This window comes from Squalius cephalus (genome assembly GCF_949319135.1).
Source record: "Squalius cephalus genome assembly, chromosome: 5".
In the NCBI taxonomy this organism is placed as follows: Eukaryota; Metazoa; Chordata; class Actinopteri; order Cypriniformes; family Leuciscidae; genus Squalius; species Squalius cephalus.
Window position 1 is genome coordinate 50,093,937 of NC_137126.1, and position 14,718 is coordinate 50,108,654.

Genomic DNA, 14,718 nt, shown 5'->3' on the forward strand with positions numbered 1-14,718 from the left:
TCCCACATTTCATGGTGCAGTTAATATTACTAGGCTAACGTTACAGTAAATCCATGGTAAATGATGAGAATTTGTACTGTATCGTTGCGCACAGTGTTTCTCCTGTTAGTCAGCGCTGTTTCATCTGCCTTTAAACTGGTTTAAATCACTGAGACATTTGTGTTCTTCGCTGAACTCAAGCGCTTCTCACTGGATCTCGTGACGAGAGCGATCAGAGTAAACGCATCGGCTCTAATGAGCTCGCTCGCGCTGGCGTTTGGACTTTGAGCCGAGCGGATAAATGGTCCATGTGGCGCGCGGTTCAAATGAGTTTCGTTCCGCTTTTGGCGCATAAACAATATCGAACATTTATCGAACTCTTGATATCGTTTTATCGAGAAAAATTATATCGCGATAATTATCGTTATCATTTTATCGCCCAGCCCTATGCAGATGCGTATTACATGTTCAGTCTATAGTGTTTCATCGCCATCTACTGGCCAGGGAGCAGAATACAGCGTCCCTTATCTAGTCCCCCTGTAGACAATCATTTTATCTCTTAAAACTCATCTTTGATCACCAAAATTACATATTTAAATGTTTTTTCCTTGTCTTCCTGCCTTAAAATATCTTGAATGTAACTCGACACACTCGCCTCATTTAGTATGCGCGGTTCTATGAATATGCAAATGAGCCCCGCCTCCACTCACTCACTCAGCTCAGAGATCCACTGGTTGACGATCACACGTTGATCTGATTGGTTACAAGGTAGTTTGTGACGTCAGAAACACCAGCGATTTCAAAGCGTGTTTTTGAGACTGTCTTTGGTTCACTGCAGTTTTAAGGAGGAAATACTCAGCAATGCTGTCGACTTATGAATTTACACATGGTTTGTCTTAAAGCAGATTAAAAACACCACAAAAAGACCGATTCGGACAGTAAATGTTTCTCGTGGACGTCTGTAAAAATAAATTTGCATGGCACCTCAGTGATAAAACTCATGCATTCGGATGGCGATTTATTGACGGTGGAGGAGTGAGTTTTGTAATCCCACGAACCCGGGAACGCTCTGCTCATGTGGTCAGTCACATGATTGTCTGCTGTAAATAAAATATCATATGCTTGGGAATAATACGAATAAATGTGTGTGTGTCGGCAGAACATCGAGACCCTGAAGACCACGTGCAGTATGCTGGAGGAGCAGGTGGTGGAGCTGGAGAGCCTGAACGACGAGCTCCTGGAGAAGGAGAGACAGTGGGAGAACTGGAGATCGGCTCTGGAGGACGAGAAGAACCAGGCGGAGCGCAGAACCCGAGACATGCAGAGACTTCTGGACAACGAGAAGCAGAACCGGTAACGCAAGCACACCACGTGTACATTAAACTGATCAAAAGTGAAGTTTATGATGTTATAAAAGATTCTATTTCAAATAAATGCTGTTCTTTTGAACTTTGTTCATCAAAGAATCTTGAAAATAAAACTGCATCAGTTTCCACAAAACTTTTCAACACTGATAATAATCATAAGTGTTTCATGAGCAACAAATCATCATATTAGAGTGTTATGAAGGAGGAGTAATGATGCTGAAAATTCAGCTTTGATCACAGGAATAAATTAAACTTTACTATATATTCACATAGAAAACAGATGATTTACATTGGAATAATATTTCACAATTTTTATTGTTTTTACTGTATCTTTGATCCAATGAATGCAGCCTTGGTGAGCAGAAGAGACTCTTTCAAAAATCATTTAAAGTCCCCCTGTGGTGTAAATCCAGCGTTTAATGTTGTTTATGTGTCTATGTGGTGTTTTTAATACGCTTTTAGACAAAGCATGTGTAAGTTCATAAGTCGACAGCATTGCTGAGTATTTCCTCCTTAAAACTGCAGTGAACCAAAGACAGTCTCAAAAACACGCTTTGAAATCGCTGGTGTTTCTGACGTCACAAACGACCTTGTAACCAATCAGATCAACGTGTGATCGTCAACCAGTGGATCCCTGAGCTGAGTGAGTGGAGGCGGGGCTCATTTGCATATTCATAGAACCACGCATACTAAATGAGGCGAGGGTGTCGAGTTACAGTCAAGATATTTTAAGGCATGAAGATTTTATTTTCAAGGAAAAAACGTTTTGCTGATCAAAGATGAGTTTTTAGGGAGTACAGGGGGACTTTAAATATATTACTGACACCAAAATTGTGTCACTTGTTTGTGTCTGTATATTCTTCTTATATGCATATATTCAATATATCTTGTCATCATGCTCAAACGCAACACAGACTCAGTTTTCTCAGTATATACTCAGTTTTCTCTGTGTGTGTGTGTGTGTGTTCCTCCAGGTTGCGAGCGGACCAGCGCAGCTCAGAGTCTCGGCAGGCGGTCGAACTCGCCGTTCGGGAACACAAGGCCGAGATCGTGGCTTTGCAGCAGGCGCTGAAGGAACAGAGACTGAAAGCAGAGAGTCTGTCTGATACTGTGAGTTACACAAACACACTCTGCCAAACATGCTTTTCTCACTCAGTATTTTTGTCTAGTTTCCAGTCCAAATATCAAAAAATCTAGTGGTTAAACACCATTAGATATTAACCCTCTGGGGACCAAGGTGTTTTTGGGGCCCTTGAGATGTTCTGACATGCCTTGACATTTGTGCTTTTTTCAGTTATTTATAAACATGTTAATGACAAAGGTGTAAATTCACTATATATAGCACAAACAGGGCTACCATAATATGCGAGCAACTTGTATGTAGATGTTTGTATTTTTAAGAGAATAATGTTTATGCGTGGTTATTGGAAAAAATAAAAATGAAAGTTGCTGAATTAAGACCACAAAACACATATTAAATATGTGTCCACAAGACTTTTGACCAATGGATGTGGTCCCTTTGAGTTCTAGCTTCAAAATTATATGAAAATAGTCTTGCTTTATCGTTCACAAAAAAAAAATACATTGATTTAAATGGTGTAAAACAGGTTTTGCTTGGAAAGCCAATATGCGAGGGGGAGGAGTAGTTTACACCCACTCTGCATAATGACTCTGCCTAATGAGCCATCCTTTCAGGTGTGACACTGACTGAGCCACAATGCAAGGACAAAGGATGTATTTAGAAGAAGACTTATATTGACCATTTAAGATTTTGCTTACATCTCTCTTGTAAATATGTTTTGCTATTTTATTAAAAATGTTACAATTACAACAATAATTACAATTTCAACAATATTTCAAGTGTACTCTTTCTTTGTAAAAAAGAAAAAGAAAAAAGATTATAGGCCTACATTTTATCATATGTATTCATTAGTTTGAATATAGCCGCATTGGAACATCTAACATCTTAGTCTATGACTTTATTTTTGACAAATATATATATATATATATATATATATATATATATATATATATATATATATAACGTTAGATATGAGCAGAAATTGCTAAACAAAAGCTTATTTTATGTGGCAGTATATTTTACAGTAGCCTAAAAACTGTACCCAAATCTAGTCAACAAGTGACTGACTGTAGCGTTGTTTTTATGAAATATTAGGGCATATAAATGCTAATTTGCAGTTTAATACGTTGCTTATACAAATACATTTTATTTCAACATATTCCAGTCGATTTTTACTCATCTCAGTAGGCTATAGCAAAACAGTTTATTCTTTCACACACAGACGCGCGATTTATATTTAGGCTAAACAGTCTTTACAAATATGTACCCTTCATTCATCTCACAGAAAGGCGAGTCATATTATAGAAATGCGATTCATCTTTTTGCGGTTTGCATAGGCCTACACTAACGTTATTCCATAACGTTATTCCACACTTGAGAAAAGAAAACAGCCTACCTCACTCCTCAGCGGGATCTGCTCCTCATTTCAGGAGATATTGCTCCTCATCAGCACTGTTCTGAGGAATCTTTTCTCCATAAGGTAGGCTATATTATGCCTCACTCGATCGCGACGCGCTTTGTTTACAGCTGATGTGGGCGTTTCACAGATCTTCAATAGTTCTCAGAATTTGCGTTTGAATAGCACGCGCTCTCCGGGGAGTGGTCACATTACTGTGAATTAGCTCGTAATGAGCTCGACTGGAGTCGCTCTCTTTTTATACAGATTACAGAAGATGAGAATATTTGTTTTTTATATAAGTTACTTCATTTAACAGATGCGATCTCAAGCTTTATGCCCGTGGGTCTGTTTGCCTGTTTGACTGAATTTTCGCGGAGTTATAGATCATTTTCGAACGCGTTTCAAATGGGAGTTTACTGACAGTGAGAAGGCAGAAATCGCATCATGTTAATTTTTCTTTATTTGTCAAAAAGCAAAACACTTTATTTTTATTGTGAGTATACAGAAAAAAAATAGAAACTGAACAGGATCGTTTGATGTATTACACGAAAATGAAAGATCAAAATTAACAGAGCATTTAGTGTTTATTTTCATTGCTAAAAAAAAAAAACGAGCAAAACGCGCGGGCGCGTTTTTGGTCCCCAGAGGGTTAAGTCTTGTTTTCTGGGGAAAGAAATCCAAATGGAGTGAGTTTTTGCTTAAAACAAGCAAAATGATCTGCCAATGGGGAAAGAAAAATAATGTTAATTCAAACGGAAACAATATTATTTTTCTTACCCCGTTGGCAGATCATTTTACTTGTTTTAGGCAAAAACTCACTCCATTTGAATTTTTTCCCCAGAAAACAAGACTTAATATCTCATGGTATTTAACTCATCTAGTAAATGCATTTTGATTTAATAATTTTTAGATATTTGGACTGGAAACAAGACGACAATGCTAAGTAGGAATATCATTTTTTTGCAGTGCACCCGCAACATTTTATCCTGGTTTGCTCCGGCCCTCCGTCTGTGATATTAATATTCATGCCAATATGGAGTTTAACAAGCCTCGATTAAGCGCTACAGCTGATGGAGATTAATTCAACACTGAGGTGCACATGAACACGTCGCTGCGCATTAGCTGAACACTGAATAACAAAACCCTTCTGCTCCTCAGATCAGCACCTCTGCTTGACGCCTTCAGAGGTTGTGCTGGTTTTAAGTGTTGTTTATTGTATTGTTTATTGTGTTGTTTATTGTGTTGTTTTCAGCTCAATGACCTGGAGAAGAAACATGCCATGCTGGAGATGAACGCGAGGAGCCTCCAGCAGAAACTTGAGACGGAGAGAGAACTCAAACAAAGACTCATGGAAGAGGTGAAACACACACTACTGTAAATGGAGACCGGCCGTAGAATTTAATTGTTCTCAAATTATAATTACAGATGATATAATATATGTATACGTATATATGTATGTATGTATGTATGTGTGTCTATATATATATATATATATATATATATATATATGCAAAATTACATATGTTCTCAAATTATAAAATATATGCTAAATAAAAGATCAATTGTATATCTATCCGGTGAACGGACATATACTTTAATTATTCTCAAATTATAATTACAGACACTATGAGATAATATAATATTGTATAATATAATACATAAAATATATATTAAATAAAATAAAATAAAAAAATCTATGTGTGTGTGTCAGCAAGGGAAGCTGCAGCAGCAGATGGACCTCCAGAAGACTCATATCTTCAGACTCACGCAGGGGCTTCAGGACGCGCTCGACCAGACAGACATGCTCAAGACTGAGAGAACCGACCTCGAGTACCAGCTGGAGAACATCCAGGTGTCCACACACACACACACACACACACACACTCACACTCATGCTCAAGACTGAGAGAACCGACCTCGAGTACCAGCTGGAGAACATCCAGGTGTCCACACACACACACACACACACACACACTCACACTCATGCTCAAGACTGAGAGAACCGACCTCGAGTACCAGCTGGAGAACATCCAGGTGTCCACACACACACACACACACACACACACACACACACACACACACACACACACACACACACACACACACACACACACTCATGCTCAAGACTGAGAGAACCGACCTCGAGTACCAGCTGGAGAACATCCAGGTGTCCACACACACACACACACACACACACACACACACACACTCACACTCACGCTCAAGACTGAGAGAACCGACCTCGAGTACCAGCTGGAGAACATCCAGGTGTCCACACACACACACACACACACACACACACTCACACACACTCATGCTCAAGACTGAGAGAACCGACCTCGAGTACCAGCTGGAGAACATCCAGGTGTCCACACACACACACACACACACACACACACACACACACACACACACACACTCATGCTCAAGACTGAGAGAACCGACCTCGAGTACCAGCTGGAGAACATCCAGGTGTCCACACACACACACACACACACACACACACACTCACACTCATGCTCAAGACTGAGAGAACCGACCTCGAGTACCAGCTGGAGAACATCCAGGTGTCCACACACACACACACACACACACACACACTCACACTCACGCTCAAGACTGAGAGAACCGACCTCGAGTACCAGCTGGAGAACATCCAGGTGTCCACACACACACACACACACACACACACACACACACACTCACACACACTCATGCTCAAGACTGAGAGAACCGACCTCGAGTACCAGCTGGAGAACATCCAGGTGTCCACACACACACACACACACACACACACACACACACACACACACACACACACACTCATGCTCAAGACTGAGAGAACCGACCTCGAGTACCAGCTGGAGAACATCCAGGTGTCCACACACACACACACACACACACACACACACACACTCATGCTCAAGACTGAGAGAACCGACCTCGAGTACCAGCTGGAGAACATCCAGGTGTCCACACACACATAATAATAATAATAATAATAAATTTTATTTATAAAGCACTTTTCATAAAAGAATCTCAAAGTGCTACAGAGACCGTATTAAACTAATTAAAATAAAAAAACAAGATAAAAAAAACTAGAGCTAAAATCTAAAGGCAGAAAACTACTAAAATATAGCAGGGAAAAATTAGTAAAGCCTAAGGACAGCTTAAAAAAACGCCTGCCTGAACAAGAAAGTTTTAAGCTCTTTTTTAAAAGAGTCCACAGACTGGGGTTCTCGCAGATGTTCAGGGAGGGAGTTCCAGATGCGAGGGGCAGCAGTGCAAAAGGCTCGGTCTCCCATGGTGCGAAGTTTTGAGCGTGGCTGATGGAGGCGGTTTGTGCTTTGAGACCGGAGGTTACGGGTGGAAGAGTGAGGGGTAAGGAGATCTTTGAGGTATTGTGGGGCGTTGTTATAAATGCAGAGGTGGGTGATGAGGGCAATCTTGTATTGAATTCTTGAGGTTATGGGGAGCCAGTGAAGATTCTGAAGAATGGGGGTGATGTGTTCATATTTGCGGGTTTTCATAAGAGTTCGGGCAGCACAGTTCTGACTGAATTGAAGTTTCTGAAGATGTTTATTTGGTATACCAATAAGCAGGCTGTTACAGTAATCCAGCCTGGATGAAATTAAGGCGTGGACTAGTTTTTCTGCGTCAGAAAAAGTGAGGAAGGGGCGGAGTTTAGAAATGTTTTTGATATGAAAAAAGCAGGTTTTGTAAAGATGGTTGATATGATTTGTAAAGGTCAGTTGTGGGTCCAGCTTAACACCGAGGTTGGTAACAGTAGTTGACAGAGGGATGTCTTGGCCAGAGAAAGAGATAGTGGTTATGGGTGATGACTGGACCTGATGAGGGGTGCCAATTTGGATGGCTTCAGTTTTTGAGCTATTCAACTGGAGAAAATTATGACTCATCCATGCCTTAACCTCCTCCAAGCAGTTAGAGAGGGCTAGAGATGATGTTGAAGAGGAAGCAGAAACTGTTGAGGGAGCAGATAATACTGGAAGGACCGGGGTGGAGCATAGGTTTGAGTCGGTTCGCAGGTATAACTGAGTGTCATCAGCATAGCAGTGAAAGGAGATGCCATGACGGCTGATGACACGACCCAGTGGCAACATATATAAAATGAAAAGCAGGGGCCCTAGGATAGATCCTTGGGGAACACCACAAGTGACAGGAGCTGTACGGGACCAAGCAGAGACATACACTCTCTCACACACACACACACACACACAAACATACACACTCTCACACACACACACACACACATTCTCACTCACACACACACTTAGTGTGTGGAAATTACAGTTGATTTGATAATGAAGGATGAGCTGTAATATTATCAGTGGACTCACAGTCACGGAAAACCTGAAAATATGAAGAAATTTTTCGGTTGAAATTTACAGTTTGTCAGTAGAAAAAAATTAATGTAAAGTGTAATATAAATTAATCCTTTTCCATTAATCCTGATGGGAAAATAATGGCAACTCGTCTCTGTCTTCATGTTGTTCTGTTACACTTAAAGACACTTCAGAAATTAATCGATCACCCGTTTATTCATGCACACCATATTCACTCTACATCGTTCGTGCTCAACCAACAACAGCCGCACTTCCGGGAACTTCATAATAAGAGTCCCCTTTCCCCTTCGGCAAACAGCCATGTGTAATCTTAAACAATATTCAGCACAGAGGTACACATGTGCATGAACACATTGTTGAATGTCTTAAACATAACAGTTCTTCCTTCTCGTCTCTCCTCAGGCCGTTTACTCTCACGAGAAAGTGAAAATGGAGGGAACCATCTCACAGCAGACCAAACTCATCGACTTCCTGCAGGCCAAGATGGACCAGCCCACCAAGAAGAAGAAGGTAAGTCCTGAAAATATGAAGTCCTGAAAAGTGAAGCCAAACCACAACACAACGAAATACAGCCACAACACAACGAAATCAGGGCACAACGAAATCAGGGCACAACACAACAAAGCCAAACCACAACGAAATCAGGGCACAACACAACAAAATCAGGGCACAACACAACAAAATCAGGCCACAACACAACAAATCAAGCCACATTACAACTAAATCAGGCCACAACACAACTAAATCAGGCCACAACACAACGAAATCAGGCCACAACACAACAAAATCAGGGCACAACGAAATCAAGCAACATTACAACAAAATCAAGTCACTAAAATCAATGACTTCAAGCCACAACAACACGACAAAAACAAGCCACAACACACTTGATTTAATTCTGTTGTGGCTTGATTTCGTTGTGTTGTGAAGTTAAGTTTGAACATTAGTCAGCCAATCAGAGTCTAATAATAGATAATCGAACAATAGTAATGAATAATATTGGTTATGGGTCATAATGTGAAGATGATTGTCAGCTGTATCGTGTGCTCTGTGTGTGTGTTAGGGTATATTCGGGCGCCGGCGTGAGGAGGTCGGCGTCACGGCTAACGGAGCCACAGCGCTGTCGTCTCAGCCTGCCTTGCCTCTCCAGTACAGCGACATGAAGTCCGCGCTGGAGAAGGAGAGGTCTCGATGCTCGGAGCTCGAGGAGGCGCTGCAGAAGATGAGGATCGAGCTGCGATCCTTACGGGAAGAGGGTGAGGCATTCAGTATCCGTAACAGTTACTCCGTCTTAGAGTATCTAGAGCTGCATTATACACTCACCTAAAGGATTATTAGGAACACCTGTTCAATTTCTCATTAATGCAATTATCTAATCAACCAATCACATGGCAGTTGCTTCAGTGCATTTAGGGGTGTGGTCCTGGTCAAGACAATCTCCTGAACTCCAAACTGAATGTCAGAATGGGAAAGAAAGGTGATTTAAGCAATTTTGAGCGTGGCATGGTTGTTGGTGCCAGACGGGCCGGTCTGAGTATTTCACAATCTGCTCAGTTACTGGGATTTTCACACACAACCATTTCTAGGGTTTACAAAGAATGGTGTGAAAAGGGAAAAGCATCCAGTATGCGGCAGTCCTGTGGGCGAAAATGCCTTGTTGATGCTAGAGGTCAGAGGAGAATGGGCCGACTGATTCAAGCTGATAGAAGAGCAACTTTGACTGAAATAACCACTCGTTACAACCGAGGTATGCAGCAAAGCATTTGTGAAGCCACAACACGCACAACCTTGAGGCGGATGGGCTACAACAGCAGAAGACCCCACCGGGTACCACTCATCTCCACTACAAATAGGAAAAAGAGGCTACAATTTGCACGAGCTCACCAAAATTGGACAGTTGAAGACTGGATAGTGAGTGATAGTGAGAGTAGTCAGTTAAACAATGAGGTTTCTTTACAATGATAAATTAAGAAATTAGGTTTACTTAATTATTCAATAAAACGATATGTTATTGTGAATATTATTGTTACGTGTTCATCACTGTGTCAGTGTTTTATTCGCTGACTTTAGCTCGCTTCTCTGCACGAAGAACAACACGACGAAACGCGTTTGTCTGTTCAGGGCCACCGTAGAAACATGTGGATGTAAGCGGACCCGCGGTGTGTGTAGAGAGACGCCTCATTCTAAGCTAATAAACACATAACGCTTCATTAATTAAGCTCTTTATACACCTCTGAGAACATAGTTATGTTTATGATATTGCATTTCTGTCTACAGATCCTCCTGAATATCACACACTGCACCTTTAACAAAGACTTTTTTAATAATCCCTATGGGGAAGATGAATGGGAAAAATACTTGAAGAAGTGTGCGGGCGCTAATGCTCTCTATTATATCCGTCTTCCATATTTCCTGCTGTTTCCTCCAGATGATGTGAATGTGATGATGTTGTTGAGGATCTTCTCTCTCTGTCTCTCAGCGGCTCATTTTAAAGCGCAGGAGCACGCGGCTCCATCCACGCCGGCCTCGGCCCGTCAGCAGATCCTCATGTCGGCCATCGTCAAGTCTCCGGAGCGCCAGCCCAATCCCAGCAGCCTCTTAAACCCCTCGAGCTCGGCCCGTCGCAAGGAGAGCTCCACGCCGGAGGGTCAGTGCGCTAATACACCTGTGTGTGTCATACAAACTAAAGTGTGTGTGTTCACTACCAGTCAAAAGTTTGGGGTCGGTAAGTCTCTTCTGCTCACCAAGGCTGCATTTATTTGATTAAAAATACAAAAAATACTGTAATATTGTGAAATATTATTATAATGTAGATCATCTGTTTTCTATGTGAATATATAGTAAAGTGTAATTTATTCCTGTGAATGTTCAGCATCATTACTCCAGTCTTCAGTGTCACATGATCCTTCAGAAATCACTCTAATATGATGATCTGATGATCAAGAAACATTTATGATTATTATCAGTGTTGAAAACAGTTGTGTACAATCTTTATTTCAGGATTCTTTGATGAATAGAAAGTTCATAAGAACAGTATATATCTGAAATAGAAATCTTTTGTAACATTAAACACTACCGTTCAAAAGTTGGGGGTCAGTAAGAATTTTTATTTTATTTTTTGAGGGAAAGAAATTCAATTAATACTTTTATTCATCAAGGATAAATTTAATTAAGTGACAGTAAAGACATGTATAATGTTACAAAAGATTCTATTTCAAATAAATGCTGTTCTTTTGAACGTTCTATTCATCAAAGAATCCTGAAAAAAAACAATAATCATAAATGTTTCTTGATCATCAGATCATCATATTAGAGTGATTTCTGAAGGATCATGTGACACTGAAGACTGGAGTAATGATGCTGAACATTCAGCTTTGATCACAGGAATAAATTACACTTTACTAGATATTCACATAGAAAACAGATGATTTACATTATAATAATATTTCACGTTTTTACAGTATTTTTTTGTATTTTTAATCAAATAAATGCAGCCTTGCTGAGCAGAAGAGACTTCTTTTAAAAACATTAAAAATCTTACCGATCCCAAACTTTAAACTGGTTGTGTGTGTGTGTGAGATTCTGTGTCAGTATCACAGATGAATGAAGCTCATGTCGTCTGGAGATCAGTGGTTCTCTCTCTCTCTCTCTCTCTCTCTCTCTCTCTCTCTCTCTCTCTCTCTCTCTCTCTCTCTCTCTCTCTCTCTCTCTCTCTGTCGCTGGTTCTCTCTCTCTCTCTCTCTCTCTCTCTCTCTCTCCCTCTCTCTGTCGCTGGTTCTTTCTCTCCTCATGTTTCTGTTCTGTCCTGCGCTCTTGCGTTCTCTCTGAGAGCTGTTTCTCTTCTGCTCTTTCAGAAAAGAGGAGGGTGACGTTTGAAAGTAAGTGTCTATCTCTCTCTATCTCCGTTTCTGTCCCTCATCATCATCATCATCAGCTCAGATGTGTTTAGTTCAGGGTTGTGCGCTGATGGGAATCAGATCACTGATAGTGGAAAACCCTAGGAACTGCTTAGCAACACCTTAGCAACCCCCACACAACACTGTAGCATCATGAGTTTTGATTGCAGCTTGAGCTAAATATATATTTTTAATAATTAGTCATTAGTATCTCATTCTAATTAGAGTTTTGCTTTCAGCTAGGCTGTAGATTCTGTGAGTTTTATTTACAATGTCCAACTAGGGCTGTGTGATATGTATCATCTACTGTATGATATTATCATGATTGTTGTGTTTAATTATGTGCGATCTGACATCATCAAGGATGCGCTTGTGCGTTTAGAGTGGATTAGTCTTTTAAAATGCATTTATTTCCTCTGTATGTCTTTTATATTTATATTATTTATTATAGTTAATCAATATCACATGAAGAGTGCCGTTTTTTTCTCCAAATATCAGCTCAAATACAAATGTGATATTTATTGTATACAACAGTTCAATAACACAAGAAGTTAATTATGTTTTAGACACAGTATTGCCTGTTTTTGCTCTATTTCTCCAACAAAAGTAGTTCCAGTCAGAGCCACACGGCAGTGTTTCGCTGCTGAATGAACGAATCGGTTGAGTTAAAGGGTTAGTTCACCCAGAAATGAAAGTTCTGTCAGTAATTACTCACCCTCATGTTGTTCAACCCCGTAAGACTCTCGTTCATCTTCAGAACACAAATGAAGATATTTCTGATTAAATCTGAGAGCTGTCTCACTCCTCCATAGGCTTCTCTGTTATTGAAACTTGCCGGTCCAGAAAGTTAGTAAAGACAATGTTTAAAATAGTCCAGTGACTACAGCGGCTCAACCTTAAGGTTATCAAGCGGCGAGAATACTTTCTGTGCGCAAACAAACAACAATAACAACTTTATTCAGCTCTTCATGTTCTTCTGTGTGTCTCTGAGTGAGTTCAGTAGTGTAACAGCGCAGCGCTTCTGGGTCGTACGTCAGAACGGAGGCTCGCTATTGGCCGACGCTGGTCGTGTGTGTGATGCTGGCCAATAGTGAGCCTCCGTTCTGACGTATAACCCAGAAGCGCTGCGCTGTTCAGAGACACTCAACTCACTCAGAGACACACAGAAGAACATGAAGAGTTGAATAAACTGTTTGTTGTAACTGCAGGTTAAACACATTCATGTTCCTCTGATCTGCATTAGACAGTGTGTGTAAAATCATCGAATCTTCAGATGCGGCTTCTGTGTTTCCTCTGCAGCGCAAACATGAATTTAGTTGATACTGATTTCATTTGATTTACAGCCCTATTGTGTCTTATTATCATTGAATTTATTGATTAAATGTAAGAATTTGACACAAAAGATGATGCATACACTAATATGGTTTAAAAAAATGGCTTTATAAAGTAAAAAAAATCCAGAAAATATAAGAGGTATCTTTTTTTTGTCAATATCGCACACGCCTACGTCCGACACTTTATCTCTCAATATTTTTGTATTTTTTTCCAGTATAAACCTCTAAAAGTTCTCAAATCAAGATACATTTACTTGAGATGCATTATACACAGTGTATATCGACAAACTCTGCTTCTGCTCTCAAGATTTCTGCTTTCCCATCCTCCTTTTACTCTGAGCTGAAGCATGTGATCGCCTCCTCTCTCGATGATGCTTCTGTTCGCATGTTTTGCTCAGATAGAGATGGACTTGCTCATGGTTTTGTTCTGGCCGTTGCTCTGCTGCTGGACTGATGAACTTTGACATCACTCACACTCAAGAGATGCTCAAGAGGACATTATTAACCCACACTAACTGTGTGTGTGTGTGTGTGTCTGTAGAGTACGGTCGGCGTGTGAAGGAGCGGATGCACCACAACATCCCTCATCGGTTCACGGTGGGGCTCAACATGAGAGCGGCGAAATGTGCCGTATGTCTGGATACGGTTCACTTCGGCCGACAAGCTGCTACGTGCCTGGGTATGAAAAAGACACACACACACACACACATAGAAAACACACACAAACTCACTCATAGAAAACAAACTTAAAAAGGTCTTAAAAAGTTTTAATTTGCACTTCCACAAATGAAGGCCTTAAAATGGTCTTAAAGGGATACTTCACCTCTTTATACTTCACCTCTGGAAAGATGAATGTGTATTTAAAATAGGTCATTTATGTAGAAGAAATGTGAAATTATTTTTGAATTTGGAGCCTTCTAGACTGAGAAAAGCCAGAAAATATATTTTTGGCTCATGTGGATGAAAGACAACAACTCCCAGAATGCACTTGCTTCGCTGCCCTAGGAGGCCACTCCCAAGCCACGCCTAGTTAAAAAACTAGGCTAGGCTACTAGTTGACTCGAAACTTAAAAGACGCCGTTTTATCGTGAGTCTCCGTGACGAGTCTGCCCGGGATTTAGAGATCGCCCAAAATGTCCGTGATTCGGCTTTTGCGTTCTACAGTCGCCATTCATCATGTTTACTGTGGCGAGCAGGACGAGGCGGAGGGCCGCGGGAGAACGATGAGAGGCCGGTGGCGTGATCACTGATGAATGACACCTGTGAGACGCACCGGTCTCTTATCTCTCACGGAAGAG

General features: G+C 40.8%; 1 protein-coding gene across 1 annotated transcript in view; it reads left to right on the top strand.

Moving 5' to 3' along the window:
- Positions 1 to 14,718, top strand: part of cita (citron rho-interacting serine/threonine kinase a) — a 130,807-nt gene that overhangs the window by 89,666 nt on the left and 26,423 nt on the right. The window contains exons 26-34 of the mRNA XM_079871938.1: positions 1,139 to 1,332; positions 2,321 to 2,456; positions 5,079 to 5,183; positions 5,538 to 5,678; positions 8,593 to 8,700; positions 9,254 to 9,446; positions 10,670 to 10,837; positions 12,045 to 12,068; positions 13,962 to 14,099. Of these exons, the coding sequence (XP_079728064.1) occupies positions 1,139 to 1,332; positions 2,321 to 2,456; positions 5,079 to 5,183; positions 5,538 to 5,678; positions 8,593 to 8,700; positions 9,254 to 9,446; positions 10,670 to 10,837; positions 12,045 to 12,068; positions 13,962 to 14,099 (1,207 nt within the window). The remainder of the gene's footprint in view (positions 1 to 1,138; positions 1,333 to 2,320; positions 2,457 to 5,078; positions 5,184 to 5,537; positions 5,679 to 8,592; positions 8,701 to 9,253; positions 9,447 to 10,669; positions 10,838 to 12,044; positions 12,069 to 13,961; positions 14,100 to 14,718) is intronic.